At 35.5% G+C, this 17,251-nt stretch overlaps 1 protein-coding gene across 6 annotated transcripts in view; it reads left to right on the top strand.

Moving 5' to 3' along the window:
• Nucleotides 1-17,251, top strand: part of LOC129810459 (plexin domain-containing protein 1) — a 32,231-nt gene extending 14,980 nt beyond the window's left edge. For 3 of the 6 annotated variants that reach the window (XM_055860999.1, XM_055861000.1, XM_055860996.1), the window contains 8 exons: nt 1,389-1,661; nt 1,740-2,074; nt 5,562-5,754; nt 6,017-6,226; nt 6,318-6,469; nt 10,880-11,335; nt 16,102-16,116; nt 16,303-17,251. In XM_055860999.1, coding sequence (XP_055716974.1) covers nt 1,389-1,661; nt 1,740-2,074; nt 5,562-5,754; nt 6,017-6,226; nt 6,318-6,469; nt 10,880-11,335; nt 16,102-16,116; nt 16,303-16,371 — 1,703 coding nt within the window. In that variant the 3' untranslated portion in view covers nt 16,372-17,251. The remainder of the gene's footprint in view (nt 1-1,388; nt 1,662-1,739; nt 2,075-5,561; nt 5,755-6,016; nt 6,227-6,317; nt 6,470-10,879; nt 11,336-16,101; nt 16,117-16,302) is intronic. The other 3 variants (XM_055861001.1, XM_055861002.1, XM_055860998.1) reach the window with 1 other exon arrangement.

Raw genomic sequence — 17,251 nt, 5'->3', positions numbered from 1 at the left:
TCAAAAAATACAATTTTTTTATCAATTTTTAAGAAAGTGTTCATAGAATTAAAACAATAAAACTGAGGATATCCATTCTTTTAGTCAAGATACATCTTAATATTGTTTACGATTGAATAGTGGTTAAATCCCATTTATTTCAAAAATTAATGAAAAAAACTTGATAATTGGACACGCCGATTTTCAGTTTTTTTCTTGTAACTTTTTCAGGAATATTTTAATTAACATAAAATTTTGTGGGGATGTAGATCTAAGCTTTCTGCAACCAATGATACCATCTTTTTATACTACTGTAAGTAGACTTACAATAGTCTTCTTTGGAGCCGACGATATGTGTTGCTCTCAAGAACTATACCCTTAAGGTGAAAAATCGTTTTCTTGTGACAAAACACATAATAAAATCGCAATATAATTTCAAAATCGAAGAATTAATAAAATTCTTCGTCTATAAGTTCGAGCAATAATAACATTGAGTCAGGTATAAAAGGCAAGGCACAACATAATAAAAAGTGGTTTAATATTTCTGTAAGAACGTGCTATGGACGGCGCCTGAATAAAAGTGCGAATATCATTAATAGCTTAAAACATTTTTTTTTATTACATTAATGAATTCGCAAATTAATCCTCTTTGTCGTCTTTTACCTTTTGCAATATTCATTTATTATTTGGTCATTGATTTTTATCTATTTATAATTATTTTATTTGACACGATTTGAATGGCAATTTTATTGGGTGATTTTGAAGGCATAAAGTGTGGCTTCCTCTTCCAATTGACCATTGATTGAAATTGACGTGTGTTTTTGCTCTCTTTCAATACACCAATGATTTATAACAATGTGACAATCTATTGTATTTGATGTCTTTCATCATCAATTATGTGGCATGAAATTGAATTTTGTACTAGAAAATGTTACATCTTGTTTAGGATGATCTGTTGTGTTTTTTTTTTGTTATTTGAATTAAGTGTCTTTGGGACTATAGTGATAGTAAATTTTCAAATGGATATGTTTTTTTTCGGTGGACCCTGTGTGAGAACTTTTCACCTGACAATGAAAATCAATTCCCGGAATGAATGAGGGAAATTCCAGGGCATTAGAGACGCTTTCCAGTGTGACTTTCTATTTAGTCACAGCACTGATCTTTCGTTTGATTTGTTGTTTTTTTTTCAACTATTATGTTGCGGGAGGAAAAACAATAGAGGTGATGGAGAAAATATGTGTATGTGTCTGGTTTCAATTTTTGCCGGTGTGACACATTAGAGAAGTAAAAGTTTGGGTCTTTGACACCCAAAGGTTGTATGGGGTGATGAAATAGAATATGGAGTTAAAAGAAAAAGGCAATAAGAGAGAAAAAATTGATTTTCTTCTCTGTCTCTCTTTCTTGTGTAGATCTTTCTATTTATCACAAGTATGAGGCGAGTGAGTCGTTTTTACCCTATCTGAGTGATGATAATGTGATGGTTGAGCGAATTAAGAGACAAGCAACGCCAGACCAAAAGACTACGTCAGCTGAAACGGCTACAACGAAAACCACCGCAATAAATGCCACAAGTACAGAAACTACCAATTCCAGCTCCACTGAGGCCACTGTAACTGTGGATCCTGTTCTCAAGGATTCCAGTCAACAACTTTTAGGTGTCAATGGAACTGGTCAGAGGAAAGGTAGAATACTAAAATACCTAAATGCATTTTAATTTTTGAAGCATTTTAAATGATTTTTTTTCTTAAAACCGAATCCAGTGTATCCTACCACACCACTTCCAACAAAAGTTTCCGATCCCATCAACATCAACACACCTCAGGATTCAAATGCTTCTGGCAATCAGAGCTTGAATAAATTCTTAGGTTCTGAGATAAGTGGAGAAGATGATATTACTGTGGACAATATTGACAAATTCGATGTAGACATGAATAAGACTCTCTTGGAACACAATATTACGCAATTCAAGGAGGAATATCATGTTTACTACAACAGTACAGTAATTGAAGATCCTGATATGGCTAATAAAATTATGGCAACATTTGGAAATCTAACAGTCAGCACACTCCTTTCAAAGTCTCACAGAAGAGCCATGGTGAGTGATAGCTTTTCTATTATACAATTTTATTTCTAAAATAAAGATTTTTTAGCAATTCTAAAAACTGAATTCGAATTTGAATTGTTAACAAAGTAAAAAAAAAGTTTAACTTTTAAGAAAGCCAATCACAAGAAGTGTTTCATAAGTTCTCAGCAATTTTTTGAGGAAGTAGAAACTTCCTACACTAAAGGCGTCTACACATTGGGAGCAATTTTCGTCAAAAATTGCGTTTTTGACAGAAATTTGACGTTTGCCCCTACAACGCTGCAGGGAATTTCCTTCAAAAAAGCAATTTTTATCAAAAAATTTTCCCAATGTGTAGAGGCCATAAGAGAAAACCGAAAAAGTTAAAATAACATTCGGGAAATGTTAATTTTACCCTGCAGTATTGATCCAAAATCTGTGTAAATATTACCCTTTTTAGGTGTATTGGGGGTTAAAGTTACCCTTTTTCATGTTAATTTTACCCTTAAAAAGGTGTAAAATTAACATTAAAAAATGTTGATATATTTTTACACCTAAAAAGTGTTAAAGTTACGAGGAAAAAACGTTAATAGCACCCTCTTTTTTTCTCAGTGTAGAAGATCTTAAAAATTTTTGAAATCTAATAGAGGCTTCAGATTTAATACAAATCTCACGCTGAATATGTACTCCCATTTCTAAAATAATAAAAAAAAGGGGTGACAAAACGTCCCAGGCTTTGCGAAATGCTCGAACTCGTGACTTAAGATGCTATACCTCAGTTCTTAACCGATTTGAACCGATTCAAAAATCATTTATAAGATTCTTCAAAATTGTTTTAAACGGAATAGAATTGATTTTCGGATAAAAATTAGTTATCGGCTATGAACTGGTATATTACCGGTTCAAAAGCGATTGGAACCGGTTCATTTTTATAGGCAATTCCAAGACTTCCTACGAGCTCAAGCGTGACCCCATTCGTTTGATAAATGCGCTCTCTAGTCTCTATTTAACCTTTGACCTTAAAAAAACCGTTATTAGGAATGATTCAACGGCATTTTCGTATATGGAAAAAATGTCCGCTTGGGTAATCTCTAAACATATCTAAAAATGAAAAGAATCGCACGACGCGTTTTGAGCAATCCCCAAAAAACCTAGTTTTGGAGGGCAAGGGGAGGGCTGGGGGGGGGCAAATGAGGGGGCATGTTAACGATCCTTGGGTCGACTTATGGGGGGTCCCTCGAAGGTCCCAAGTCTCTATATATAACCGCTTGGCCTCTAGAGCTGGCGACGGTCGGTCGGACAGACGGACAAATAGCGTGACATTTCTCAGATATCGTTTGAAACGTGAAGATTTGTTGACAAAAGTAGGCTCCGGGGGATGGAAATTAGAAATTTGGGTGGGTCAAAAAATAAAGGGATTCTATATACTGCTCTCTCCGTGGAGTTCTAGCAGTAAGAAACTACAAGACAAGGTGGCTGAAACAAATTCAGGATCTCGCCTTGAGTAGTCACAGGATCGACTTTGAACAACTTCCTGAAGTGGTGGAGAATCAACAGGCGTGGGATACTAACCTTGGAGTTCTTAGCCCGCGGTCTAAAAACTTAAACTATTGTAGCTTTTCAAAGTGTGACCTTTAAACTTAAACAGCTTAGGTCGGATTCCGCATACAGGGACAATTTTTGTCCCTGTATTTTATTGTGCATTATTATTATTATTGAGGAGACCTCGATCTCGAGGCAGGTGGACAAGGTGACTGAATCAATTTTAGGATCTTGCCTTGGATCGCCTTGGGATCGAACCAGAACATCTTCCTGAAATGGCGGAGAATCACGGGGTAACTCATATTGAGAAACCCTTGTTTTGTCCGAGAAACAATTCGCGAATCTAGAGAAACCCACTCTGTGCATCGTGAAATCCGAGAAACCCAAAAATTGCATCGCGAAACCCGAGAAACCCACTCTTTGCATCACGAAACCCAATTTCTGCATCGCGAAACGCAAGAAACCCAATTTCTGCATCGCGAAGCCTGAGAAACCCACTTTTTGCATTGCGAACCCCGAGATACCCAAAAATTGCATCGCGAAAACCGAGAAACCCAAAAATTGCATCGCGAAACCCGAGAAACCCAAAAATTGCATCGCGAAACCCGAGAAACCCAAAAATTGCATCGCGAAACCCGAGAAACCCACTTTTTGCATCGCGCAACCCGAGAAACCCAAAAATTGCATCGCGAAACCCGCGAGACCAGAAACCGTTACGTGTTTAAAGAAATTCAAAATTAAGGGTTAGATAATTGTGCCGCTCATGACTCACTCGAGTGCCGATCTGTCGATCTCTTTCAAAAATGATGCCAATCTGCCGATCTCGTTATTATTAATCGTATCGAGACATCTTTTTTGCTATACAATGTAATCATTACAATGTGCCACGTGTTGAGAGAATCTGCTGATCGTATATCACCCAAGAACGCCTTCTCCGTAGTGCATGCTTCTTCCGTGCTCTTTATGTTTTTTTGGGCACAGGCGGTGCATTTTATAAAGTTTTATAAAGCCTGAGAAACCCACTTTTTGCATTGCGAACCCCAAGAAACCCAAAAATTGCATCGCGAAAACCGAGAAACCCAAAAATTGCATCGCGAAACCCGAGAAACCCAAAAATTACATCGCGAAACCCGAGAAACCCAAAAATTGCATCGCGAAACTCGAGAAACCCACTCTTTGCATCACGAAACCCGAGAAATTCAATTTCTGCATCGCGAAACCCGAGAAACTGCATTTTTTTTTATCAAATGTGAAAATGTCTTTCTTCTAGACATTCAGTTGCTTGCACCGGGCGGGACTCGAGATCTCACAGCTGTGAGCTAGAGACCTCACCGTCCAAGAGCCAACGATTTTTTCGGTCTTTCCTATTGCGCCACTGAGATCCCCGCCGATCTCGTTTCAATCTGCCGATTTCATACGGATGGTGTGCCGATCTGCTGGTCTCTGGCCAAATTGTGCCGATCTGTCGATCTCTGGTCAAATTGTGTCGATCTGTCGATGTCTCGGTTCATTCTGAGAGCCACTTATTCACCCCTTGTTTAAAATTGATGATTTTAGTGGAAACGGTAGAAGGAGAATGGATCTATCCCAGTTTATTAAGTATTTATTCAGTTTATTCTGTAAAACTACCGTGAAAAATCTTAAATTCTGTGGAAATATCCCACTCTTCTCTTCCACTAGGTCTTTGCCATAAATGGTACAATAAACCCTATTTTATTTATTATACTTTTTACTTAATAAAAATGTTTGTGTCTATCTGAAACTGGAAAAATATTGATATTTCCGGTGAAATTGCACTTTCATGTGATGGATTTGTTGAAGTAGTTTTTCACTGTCCTGAAATAAAACTGGTTCAAGGCTTAAAGTTTTTCTTTTATGATTATTTTAGGATTGCTGAATAATTTTAGAGGAGTTTAATCGATAGCAACATTATGTGAAGGATTTTATCATTGCAATAATTTTTTTTTCATAATTTCAGACGGTTCAGCTGAAGTTTGACTTTCCCTTCTATGGAAATCCACTGAGAAATATCACAATTGCAACTGGAGGATTTCTCTACACTGGAGAATATGTTCATTCTTGGTTAGCAGCTACTCAGTATATTGCACCATTGATGGCTAACTTTGATTCCCGCATGTCGGATAAGTCGTTCGTGAAGTATTTGGATAACGGTGAGATTATCTTTTAGTAAATATTGCATTATCTCCCCTCCGACAGTTGCGTGTGGTAGAAAAAAGTATGTTGTTTACTCTTGTCGTCAATTTGCGCGGAATGGTGTCATGAGAGTCTTAGAGACTTTTCCAGGAATATAAATTCAATTATTTGTTACAAGTTTTAAATTGCAGCCATGCAAAGTTTTAAAGTTTCTCCCTTTTTTGCTGAAATACAGGAATTTCTGGGTATTTGATTTATTTTTTTTGCGGGGATTTTTAGGAACGGCATTTACTGTGCTTTGGGAAAATATATATCTTCAGGATCATCCAACAGAGATGCCATTCACCTTCAGTGCCTCACTCCATAAGACTGGAGACATTGTGTTTGCATATTATTCAGTACCGATGCCAATTGAAGCGATCCGAGATGAAAAGCATCCCGTCAAAGTGGGCCTCTCAGACGCATACATCAGCGACAAGACAATATTCTGTAAGTGTTTTCTTTTATTTTCAGTTAGTTCTTTTTTTTGTTTACTATCTCTTGCCTAATTCTCTTGTTTGCGTTTGGTGGTGTGTTGCAGTTGCGAGGAGAAAGACAATTTATGAGTATCATCGAGTGAGTTTTGCGAGCGATGATATCAAGAATGGCACGGTTATCTTTCTCAGTGCACAACCAACTTGTCTCTCATACACTGATTGTGTTTCGTGCTTGACAAAATTGAGTTCATTCAAGGTGAGTTAATTAATTTATTTGGACATTCAACCGTCTTTTTTATGAATGAGAGAAGATTAATTTGTAAATAAAAAAAATACTAGGGTAAGTGTGCCAAATTCCGGCCAGCTTGCAATTTCGGCCACCTTTTTTTGTTCCTCGAATTTCCATGAACTTTTAGATTTTACATACTCTAGAGATTATACAATGCAAAAGAATAACAAAAAATGTAGCTTCGTCAAACGAGATGACGTGAAAAAGATATTGGAAGAAATCTCGAAGGACAAGGAACTATGAGAATGAAGGTGGCCGAAATAGGCCTCCAAATCAATGTCTACATTTTTATTCATTTTAAAATGCATTAAGAATGATTTTAGATAAAATAAAGACGATAAACTGTCTACAAGTTCCCAAGCAACACTCTTTAAGCAGAAAGAATAAAAAAAATCAATTTGAATTTAAAATATAACATTTCAAACTTGAGACTTTGACGCTTACATGCAACTATGCCGAAATTTGGTACACTTACCCTATTTCTGTGGACGATTTTATCAGAAAAATGTTCTCTTTGGGAAAAATATTGCTTGACATTTTTTCCTTTACAAAAGATATCACGAAAGTTTTCTTGAAAAAGAAAACTACTACTGCCTCATGATGCAGTAGATAATAAAAAAACAAATAAATAAAAGACCGAATAGAAATCTGATATTGTCCATAAATAGATTTCTGCGCATACACATCTATCAATTTTCATTTTGTTAATTAACATTAATAAAAATACCAAGAATGCTCTTCAAAATAAATAAAACATTTTCAGCTATAAACAGACATGAACCACAAACAACTTGATAATATTTCATCAGATGGGTTTATGTATCGCTTCGTCTGATATGATTTAGCGAGAAAACACAAAAAAACGTAGGTCATTACCGAGGCCTTTAACACTCTCAACATGCACAATCAACAGTGATTTCTTGGTTGTGTAGAATGATAATACAAAAAAACTCAAGAAAAACAATTCAGAAGAAAGCAACATTTATAAAACTAATCAGACGATAAGTTACTTTTCATTTCGGTTTATTTTGATTATACTCAGAATCAATGAAAAGCATGAGTGTTTGCTCAGGAAATCATTAATAAGAACAGAGATTTTGGTAGAAAAAAAAACGAGTTTTAAAGTTTACAAACAAAATTAAATTACGACTAGGATTAAGACCTATAATCCCGTTCCTGTACTAGAAAAAAAAACCGTCTTAAAATATTTGGCTATTTGAAAATGTGCTGCAAACAGGGGGTAAATAAGTCTGCCACACAAAGTGCACTTTGAGTGCGATCAGCACGATCTTGGAGACTGGTCGCGCGATCTGCCGATCTGCCACTCACGGTACACTCGCTGACCACACTTATGGCCTATACACACTAGAGAAATTTATGTCCATATTGAAGAGTTTTTCCTGCACAAGTGTAGGGAATTTGCTTCAATATGGACATAAATTTCTCTAGTGTGTAGAGAGCCTTATTCACCCCCGGCTGCATATTTCCCAGATAGGGTAAGTGTGCCAAATTTCGGCACAGGTGCATATAAGCACCGAAGTCCTAAGTTTGAAATGCAATATTTTTAATTCATATTGATATTTTTTGTTACATCTTTTTCGGGAAGGTAGTGTGGAACCTTGGAAAATAGTTTATCATCTTTGTTTACTTTAAATCACTTCCTAAAATATTGAAAAATTAATAAAAATATGGACATTGCTTTGGGTAGTATTCCGGCCACTTTGAGTGAAATACCGGCCACCTTTTTTCTGACCACCTTTTGTGACGCAACGGATAGAAAATTTTAAAACGTCAAACGGAACGAGTTTAATATTTAGTTTAATACATTTATATGACCCACAAGCCCTGAGATCTTCCGTGTAATTTGCCCTGAAGACCTGAAGAGTAGCATCTCAAATTTACACGCAGATTCTCGTAGCAATTTGACCTTCCTGAACTCTTCCAAGGCCTTTTCAGAAATTGAAAAAGAAAACATAAAATGAATAAGAAATTTAGGAAATCAAAAGATGTTGCCGGAATAGGCAACACTACCTCACCGGAGAGACGCTCACAAAGTATATACTTTTTTACGCGAAATACAGGATCGAGCTGGGAAATATCACCCGAAATTTTAAGATTGATTCACTATTAACATAAACAGAAACAATCTTTAATGAAAATTAATCAATTTTCATGAAAAACACCGAAGGAAAACCTTTTGCACTTCACGACAAATCGTAGGACTGCTAGAAATACAATCGATCTGTCACATTTTTTGTAAGACTCTTTCCACCCTGAGTTTTTATAACGCAATTTAAATTCAGATTATACCTAAAATTTAACGGTATTTGCGTTAATACATCACAAAAGGAATAAATATTTAACTCTTTCGTCTCCTTTGGGACTCTGGGTACACATGGAAACAACCATTTTTTTTTAGACTATCTAGAATCGATAAAAATCCGATTCTTTTGGATAATTACAAACTATAAGGATGTTCAAATCTAGGATATTTTTTGCACGATCCTAATTAACTCCTGAGCTTAGATATTTTTAGTCAAAAATTTTGAATTTTCGATTTTCTGCTTACTTGCAGATATCCTGACTTTTTTGATATTTCTAGACCAGAATAAGGAAAAACCTCTCGGGACCAATAAGTATGATAACTAACAATCTATTAAGGACGATTGGAACACCGGTGTCCCATAAAGAAAATAATTTTTCCTGACTACATAAAGTTACCTTTTCCTTATGTGTGTACGTAATTACAAAGTAGAAGGTTGAAGGAATCTAGGATATTTCTTGGAAATCTCCAACTATTTGCTATATAGTAAATTTTTAAGCTCAAAAATGACGAATTTTTAAATTCTTATAATGAAAAATAATTTTAAATATTTTTTATACTTCCAATTTTTTTTAAGCAAAACCGTTTTGGGAAAAGAAACTATAATACTGAAACATTATTTTTAATTAGATTGAAAATTATCATTCATTAGTATTGTCAGAAAAATTACATAAATTTTTAGGCTATTTTTGTCCCTATCGTTCATAGAGACAAAAAATAGACCAAATCAGACTCTGTTGGCTTTTGGAAGGACAGATATAAGACCTTTTACTGATTTTGTTCATTGGATTCATTTTTATTACTGATTTTCGGTCTACGAAAACTGTCTCGTCGTTAAAGGGTTAAAGTGTTATTGTGTGAAATATTTTGAGGAATCTGTTGGCAAGCAGGAATTTGGTGTCTTCTTGACCACTTCCTGGACATTCCACAAGATACTGGTCAATAATTCTCCTTGTTTTAGTAATTAACATTGTAAAGGAGTCATTTGACATGCAAAAATAATTCACAAAATCGATAATATTGACTTTGGGAAAATTGAAGTTTGTCTCCTTTTCGTTCTTTTGAGGACGAGAGTACCCATGAGTTTTCCAATTTCCCAGAGGCGGAAAAAAATCTTTCTCTACAAAAGTATGATATTTGACCACTAAGACTTACACTAAAGTGAGTTTTACTGAAATTCGTTCGCTGGATATGTTGTGGTCCGGAAAGAGTTAAAAGCAGAATGAATTCATTGATTATTTGAAGATAACATACATAATTTTAATTTATTTATTTCCATGGCCGAAATTACATTCAAAGTGGCCGAAATTAGAAGCTGGCCGAAATTTGGCACACTTCCCCTAGTATCTTAGGATTTGTAGGGAACCCCTTCTCATTCGTCGACAATAATATCCTAATATTCAGATTCATAAAAGATAAAATTTGATTTTGATATATTCCAAGAATACTGTTAACCCTTTAAGGACGATTGGAACACCGATGTCCCATAAAGAAAATAATTTTTCTGACTACCTAAAGTTATTTTTTTCTTATGTGTGTACATAATTGTAAAGTAGAAGGTTGAAGGAATCTAGAATTTTTTTGCAAGTCTCAAGCTATTTGCTATGTAGTAAATATTTAAGCTCAAAAATGGCGAATTTTTAAATTCTCAAATTCATAATTGATTTTATTTATTTTTTATACTCCCAATTTTTTTAAGCAAAACCCTTTTGATAATAAAAACTACAATACTCATACGTAATATTTTTCATTAAAGCGAAAAATATTATTCATTGGTATTGTCAGAAAAATTGTTTAAATTTTTGGACTATTTTTGTCCCTATCGTCCATAGAAGCACAAAATACACCGAATCAGACACTGTTGGACTTTCCAAGGTTAGATGTAAGACTTATCATTGATTATGTTTCTTAGTTTAATTTTTATTGCTGATTTTCAATCCGTAAAAAGTGTCTGGTCGTTAAAGGGTTAAAAGAGAGAACAATTTTTTATGCATCTAGCCAATAGATTAGAGGTCTTTTGCATACAAATTCTTAAGACATATTCTTCTTTTCAGTGCTATTGGTGTCCAACTGTCAACCGGTGCTCGACGGGCACGGATCGTCAGCGACACGATTGGGTGCAAAAGGGATGTGAAAAAGTGCAAATTGTGGATCAATTCAAGTGTCCAGCGATTGGGGAGAAGGGCAATAATGCCGGAAGTGGAAGTGATAGTAGCGAAGGTGGTGAAAAATCGTGGCATTCAGATTCGGGTGCTAGGGATACAGAAGAAGAACATAGAGGGAATCCAATGGGTAGCGATGAAAGTCGAGATGTATCCCGAAGTGGTAGTGATATGGTATCCAAACAACTTATAACGAGAGATTCGGCAGATAGTGGGACAGGACATAGTGCTGGCGTTGGAACTGTTTTAGGGTTCCTTATTCCAGTAGTCCTCATTCTGTCCGGAGTCCTTTGGGTGTTCTATGCCTATCGCAATCCACATACCAAGAGTGGACAATTTTTAATACAGGTGAGAAATTATTCAAATAACTATTTTTTCAGCTGTGGATGACTCGGAAAATGTTATTTTGTTCTGTAAATGTGTTTTTATAATTGATTTTACTTGTTGAATTAGTAATAATCGTCTGCTGGAGTATTTTCCGGGTCAATGTTCGAGTGTTTTTTTTTTGTAGAAATTTCCATAGAATGCTTTAACGTTTGGGGCGAGTGACAAAAGTGGAGAAAAATAGTGCGTATGCGTTTATTTATTTATTTTTTAAATGGGGTAATAAAGTGGTATTAGACGAAATTGGAAAATACCAAAATTAATAGGTCTTCCGTATTCTAATCTATTACTTAATTTCAACTTAAATTTACTTAAAGTTTTTTTTTAAATATCAGGATGAGAAAAGCGTTATCACATTTTGACATTCGTGAATTATGAATATATCGGTTTAAAATTAATTTTCGTGTCCGTTCATTTCTTCGTTTTACAACCGCTTTTGAAGAGAGAACGGTAAAAGATATCGCCTTATGATTTTCAATAAAGTTGGATGGGGTAGAGTGCGTTGAAGTAGATGACTTCGGATCCATCCCTTTTACAGCTCGAACAGCACAGAGAAAGCGGTTATGCATATAAATCTTCGATATTTTGACTCGGGACTACTTTTGTCAACATATCTTCGCGTTTCAGGAGATTTCTGAGAAATAACTTCATGCTGTTCGGCTGTCGTCAGCTCTAGAGCCCAAATGATTAGGCAAAGCAACAGGGATTCTTCGGGGGAGCCTCCCTTAAAACGACATGAGAACTGTTTCCATTTCCTTAATTTCTACCCTTCTCCCCAACCCCTTAAAAAGTATGTTTTTTAGGATTGTTTGAAAACGCACCGAGCGATTGTTTCCATTTTTGTCCGTATCCAAAAATGCCTTTGAATTATTCCCAATAAAGGGTTTTCAAGGGCAAATGTCACTGGAAAGGTATTAGTATTCGATCTGATGAATGAGAATTTATCTAAAATTGAGTACTGGTTGTCCAGTATTCGACTTCCTCTTAAATCCTTAAATATCATAAGCTCCTGTTATCTCTAAAAGATCTGCTAACTTTCCTGTAAGCCCTCTTTTTCTCCGCGGAGAAATCATTCCATTTACGGTACAGGTTAAAAAAAACGTTGGAATCATTTTCAACATGATCCTATCATGGTCAGATCATGCTAAGTTCCATTTGTCGTAAAATTACACACCCTATGACACTCGCCTGCTTCTCTCACGAGCACTACTTTTACCCATAACCTCTTAAGGACTCTACACATTGGGAGCAATTTTCATCAAAAATTGCGTTTTTGACAGAATTTTGACGTTTTCACTTACAAAAAAATGTAGACTATTTCCTTCTGAAAAACAATTTTTGACGAAAATTGCTCCCAATGTGTAGAGTAGAGGCGTTAGGTAGAGAAGTAGAGGTTTTGGGGCAGAGGCGGTGTATTTTTATTACGTTATATCATAGTGAAAATTCTTTTTCTAGACAATCAGATCTTTGTACCGGGCGGGATTCGAACTCACAATACCTATGAATCAAGCCGGGGATCGATTCGCCCAAGAGCCAACGGTCTTGCCTATTACACCACCGAAATCTCCAACGGTACTAGGGCTGTCCCAGAAGCCCCTGGCCTCGGAGGGAAAACAACAAATATTATGAACTTTACTTATTTAGAGGGATATTTTGGCAATTGCCAGTGAAAATGTTAGTCACCCTAAGATGAAAACACTTTTTTGGTTTTGCCCAGAGCTTTCGATCCTGATGGGCATCTTCTTCAGTGGCTGGAAGGGCATTAAATTTTTTTATTTGCAACGAATTTCTTTTTAACATTTTTTAAAGGTCATTTTTGGACAATTTTTCACTCACTCAACTAAATTGTGTTTCCAGAGTCTTTCTTAGGGATCGTGTGGTTTACTTTTTTATTTCTCAACATAGTCTCCTTGTAAGTCGACACACTTTTCCCAGCGATGCTGGATAGCCTCTATACCCATCTTATAGTAGGTTCCGTACAGGTCGTCGAAATCCGCGTCAATCGCAAGCTCGACCTCAGTATTGTTAGAAAATCTCTGTCCACCTAGCCATTTTTTCATGTTTGGGAACAGGAAATAGTCCGTTGGGGCCAAATCTGAAGAGTAGGGGGCGTTCGAACTTCAATTCCTTGATTTTGGCCAACCCCAGAGCGAGCACAATTAGCTGGAAAAGGTAGCGTTCTCAGTATAATTTTGCTGAGTTGGTCAGAAAAAATATGCTGACTGTTCAGCAGTTCTCGAACAAAAAGTGCTAACCAAATATATGAAAATGGCAGTGCCTGGCGAGTTTCGTTTAACGGTTAGCAGAAATCAACTGAAAATACAAATATTTTCGGCTTAATTGAAATCGTTTAGCATTTGGTGCTCGCTGGGTCGCGACAAGGGAAGTGTTTTTGCTCCTGTGTGAGTAAACGCAGCACCCATCTTGCACAAAGCTTTTTCTTACGGCACTTTTTGACAGGCCTGACATGTCAGCCAGCTCACGCACTTTCAATTAACGATTATTCAATCGTTAATTTTTGGATTTTCGTCACATTTTCCGGTGAGGACGCCTCTTTAGGGCGACCAGTGCTTTGACCATCATTCAAGCTCTTTCAACCACGCTTACATTCTGCTACCCAAAATTTTACAGTGGATATCGCAGGAGCAGACCTCCCTAAAGTAGAATCCAGGTCGGTGATAAGTCCGTGGTGGTCGGGTGGATTTCTCAGCCGATAGTAACAAACACTCACTTCAGGGCAACCCCTTGGCAAGTTGGCCTTTTGATTATGGAGCCATTTGAAGCCAATTCGTAAATTGATCTCGGATTCAGCTCACAGTGCTCCGAGGAAAAAATTTATTTAAATAAAAATTTAGTATATTTATCCATCCATACAGAAAGGTATTTTATAATACGGAAAAACTTCTCACTTTTTTGTTATTTAGTGTAACGGTAGCGAGTGCAAAAAAAATCCCATATAAATTTAAATCGAAGTATGAGAAAGTGACTTCAAATTTCAGGCAATTTGCCAGGGGGTTGCTTCAGGGGAAGGATATTATACTTTATTTATGGACTTACTTTCTTGTGATGTTGTCTCTCCGAGGGTTCAGCTACAAGTAACCTTCTCATTCTTTCACTAAACACTAACTCCCTCTATGTACAATAATTATAAACTTAGTACATATTTTACTAGTCCCCGGCAAGTGGCTTTCAAAGTTGAAGCCAATTTCTTATTTTCACATAAAAGTACATATGGGAATTTTTCCGCAATCGTGACCGTTACACGATATATGTGAAAATTGAGGTGAGCCTTGCATACAAGACTCTCAGCCTTGTAAAGAGGGATAAATATACTATTATATCCGTCTAAATGCGTTCTTGCTCTGAGAAGTGTAAGCTGAGTTTCTGATCAATTTGTGAGTTGGCTTCAAACAGGTCCATATAAAAAAACAATTCGCCGGGGCTAGATATTTTAGTACAATAGCAGTTACCGTCACTTTGCTAATTTCAATACACGACAGTCGACTTTAATATTGGGTGTCTTAAGATCTTTCAAAAACAGGTACTGGATCGCGTAATTTTTATCTAAAGTTATGTATTGCTCTAAAAAGTCAGAAAAAGTGATTTTTTCTGACCCCCGATTTTTGACCCTCTCGTTCGTAAAGGGTTAAGGTATATCGTCTAAGTCACGAGTACGAGCATTTCGCAAAGCCTGGAATGCTTTGCCATCACTTTTTTGTTGTTGTAGTAATCGAGTTTGGATCTTTGCAAGTAAATGGCGAAAAGTGGTAATAAGGGTGGCGATAAGTGGTAAAAATAGCCACAAAATGGTTATTTTTGCATTTTCAATTAAAATACTTTTTTTTTAGTAGTCCGACGTTAAATTCCAGAACTTTTAACGTTGAGTGAAATTTGAAAATTATAATGAAATCAAATTATAAGTAGGGTAAAGTGGTACAAGTTGGACAATGGTGCAATTTGGACAGGGCTTTTTGTCTTGATAAATTTAGTACTTCATTTTTATTTGTATATTTTTAATGCTTTATTTTTATAATTTGGTTCCTTGTACTTAAAAAAAATTAGTACTGTATTTATCAAGAAAAAATCCCTGTCCAACTTGTACCGGCGAATTGTCCAACTTGTATCACTTTACCCTACCGCTGGGTTTCTTGTAAAGAATCTCAGCAAACATAGGCTTATCTGGGCTCATTATATTTTAATTTTTACGACATCAATATGGGATAAAGGTTTAATGTTGTTTGTACGCCATCACAATAAATCATTAAAATCATTTAATATATTCGTAATTAGAGATAAACATTTTTAAGAAACTTTAAAAGCATTTCAATATTATATGCGGAGAATTTTAATTTATGCATTTTGCAAAGTATTGCATTAAAAACGGCATATCAAATGGATTGTGTGGGAAGTGGGCAGACAAGAAGATATGTTTATTGTGCTTATAGAAATACCGCTGAAATATAAACATATTGTGATATGGGGAGGAAAAGCGAGTGATTCTTTCACTTTCATTTGTCGCCTGGAGCAATCAAAATAACAACAAAGTGTGTAAGAAAAAAAAAACAGGAAGAAAACAAAGTATCTCAAAAGCATTTTCCGAGTCATCATAAATTTTTCATAAAAATGATGTTCCAACAATATAATATTTATAATATTATGTGACCCAGTAATGTCTGATCTACTTTTTTCTCTTCTTCTTTTGTGTCTTCTTTTCCTCCAACCAAATGCAGCTAAGAGGATACAAGGTTATTCGATCACTTTTCAATTGAATCTCTTTTATTCGCAATCATTTTCTTTTTTTTTTTTGATGTTGCTGTTGTTGTTTTTACCCTGACCTTCCTTAGCAATTTGCGAGTAATGCTGACGATGACCTTCTCTTGTGAGACTAATTGTGGTGTCTTTTTGTGTCTCTTTTATCTTGTGTCTTTCAGTACCGTCCGAGTCAGTGGTCATGGAGACGGGGAGAAGCTCGTTATACAGCTGCAACAATTCATATGTAGAAGATGCAACTCTGGGATAATTTGAATGTTTTTTTTTGGTCTTTTCTAAATGCCCAGAGAAGGATTCTCCAAGAGTTATTGAATATGTTTAGTGTGTGTTTGAGAAAAGTAAAGTGGGAATTATACAGCAGTCGATGGACCGTAGAGAAATGCACCTATTTTTATTAGTTAATGATGCAAGAAAGGATGAGAATGTCTCCTCCAGGGAAATAAACACAACGACAAGAGGAATGAAGAAAAAAAAAATGAAACAAAGTGCTTATTGTATTTATTATAAGGGATATTATTGCGAGAAAGGAGAGGACAATTTGCTATAGAAATTTTAACTATGATTTTACCACATATTGAACGTCATTGTAGTTGGATAGGGTGAAAATGTAGAGAGGAAAAAGAAATTTAAAAAAAAGAAAAACAAATAAAAATGATTTTTTGTTTTTGCAAGAAAATGATCATTGCAGCTGTGAATTGTAGATAAGAAGATAACAAATAACGGGAAGAAAAATACGATAAAAAAATCTTTTTAATCTTTTATTATACTCTATAATTATTAAATAATTTTTATTATCTAATTTTAATTAATATAATTTTATTTGTATAGTCAAAAAGATAAAACAAAAAGTGAACATACTGTCTTGAAATTCTCTTTCTGTAATCATTCTTTTATTTTCCCATTTTGTATGATGAACAAGAAAAAAAATGTAGATGCACTTTATTTGGTGGAAAATTCGCATTAGGATAGATAAGGAAAAATTGTTAGTCATTTTATGTGCACCTAATATCTCAAGTTCTCCAATTCTTAAGGTATAATACAAATGATCATTCAGTTTCATCACCATAGTAAGGGTAAAAAAAAAAAAACATTAAAGCATTACATACTAAG

The sequence above is a fragment of the Phlebotomus papatasi genome, chromosome 1, assembly GCF_024763615.1.
Source record: "Phlebotomus papatasi isolate M1 chromosome 1, Ppap_2.1, whole genome shotgun sequence".
Classification (NCBI taxonomy): domain Eukaryota; kingdom Metazoa; phylum Arthropoda; class Insecta; order Diptera; family Psychodidae; genus Phlebotomus; species Phlebotomus papatasi.
Note: the sequence above shows the minus strand (reverse complement) of the source record. Positions and strands in the feature narration are given on the sequence as shown.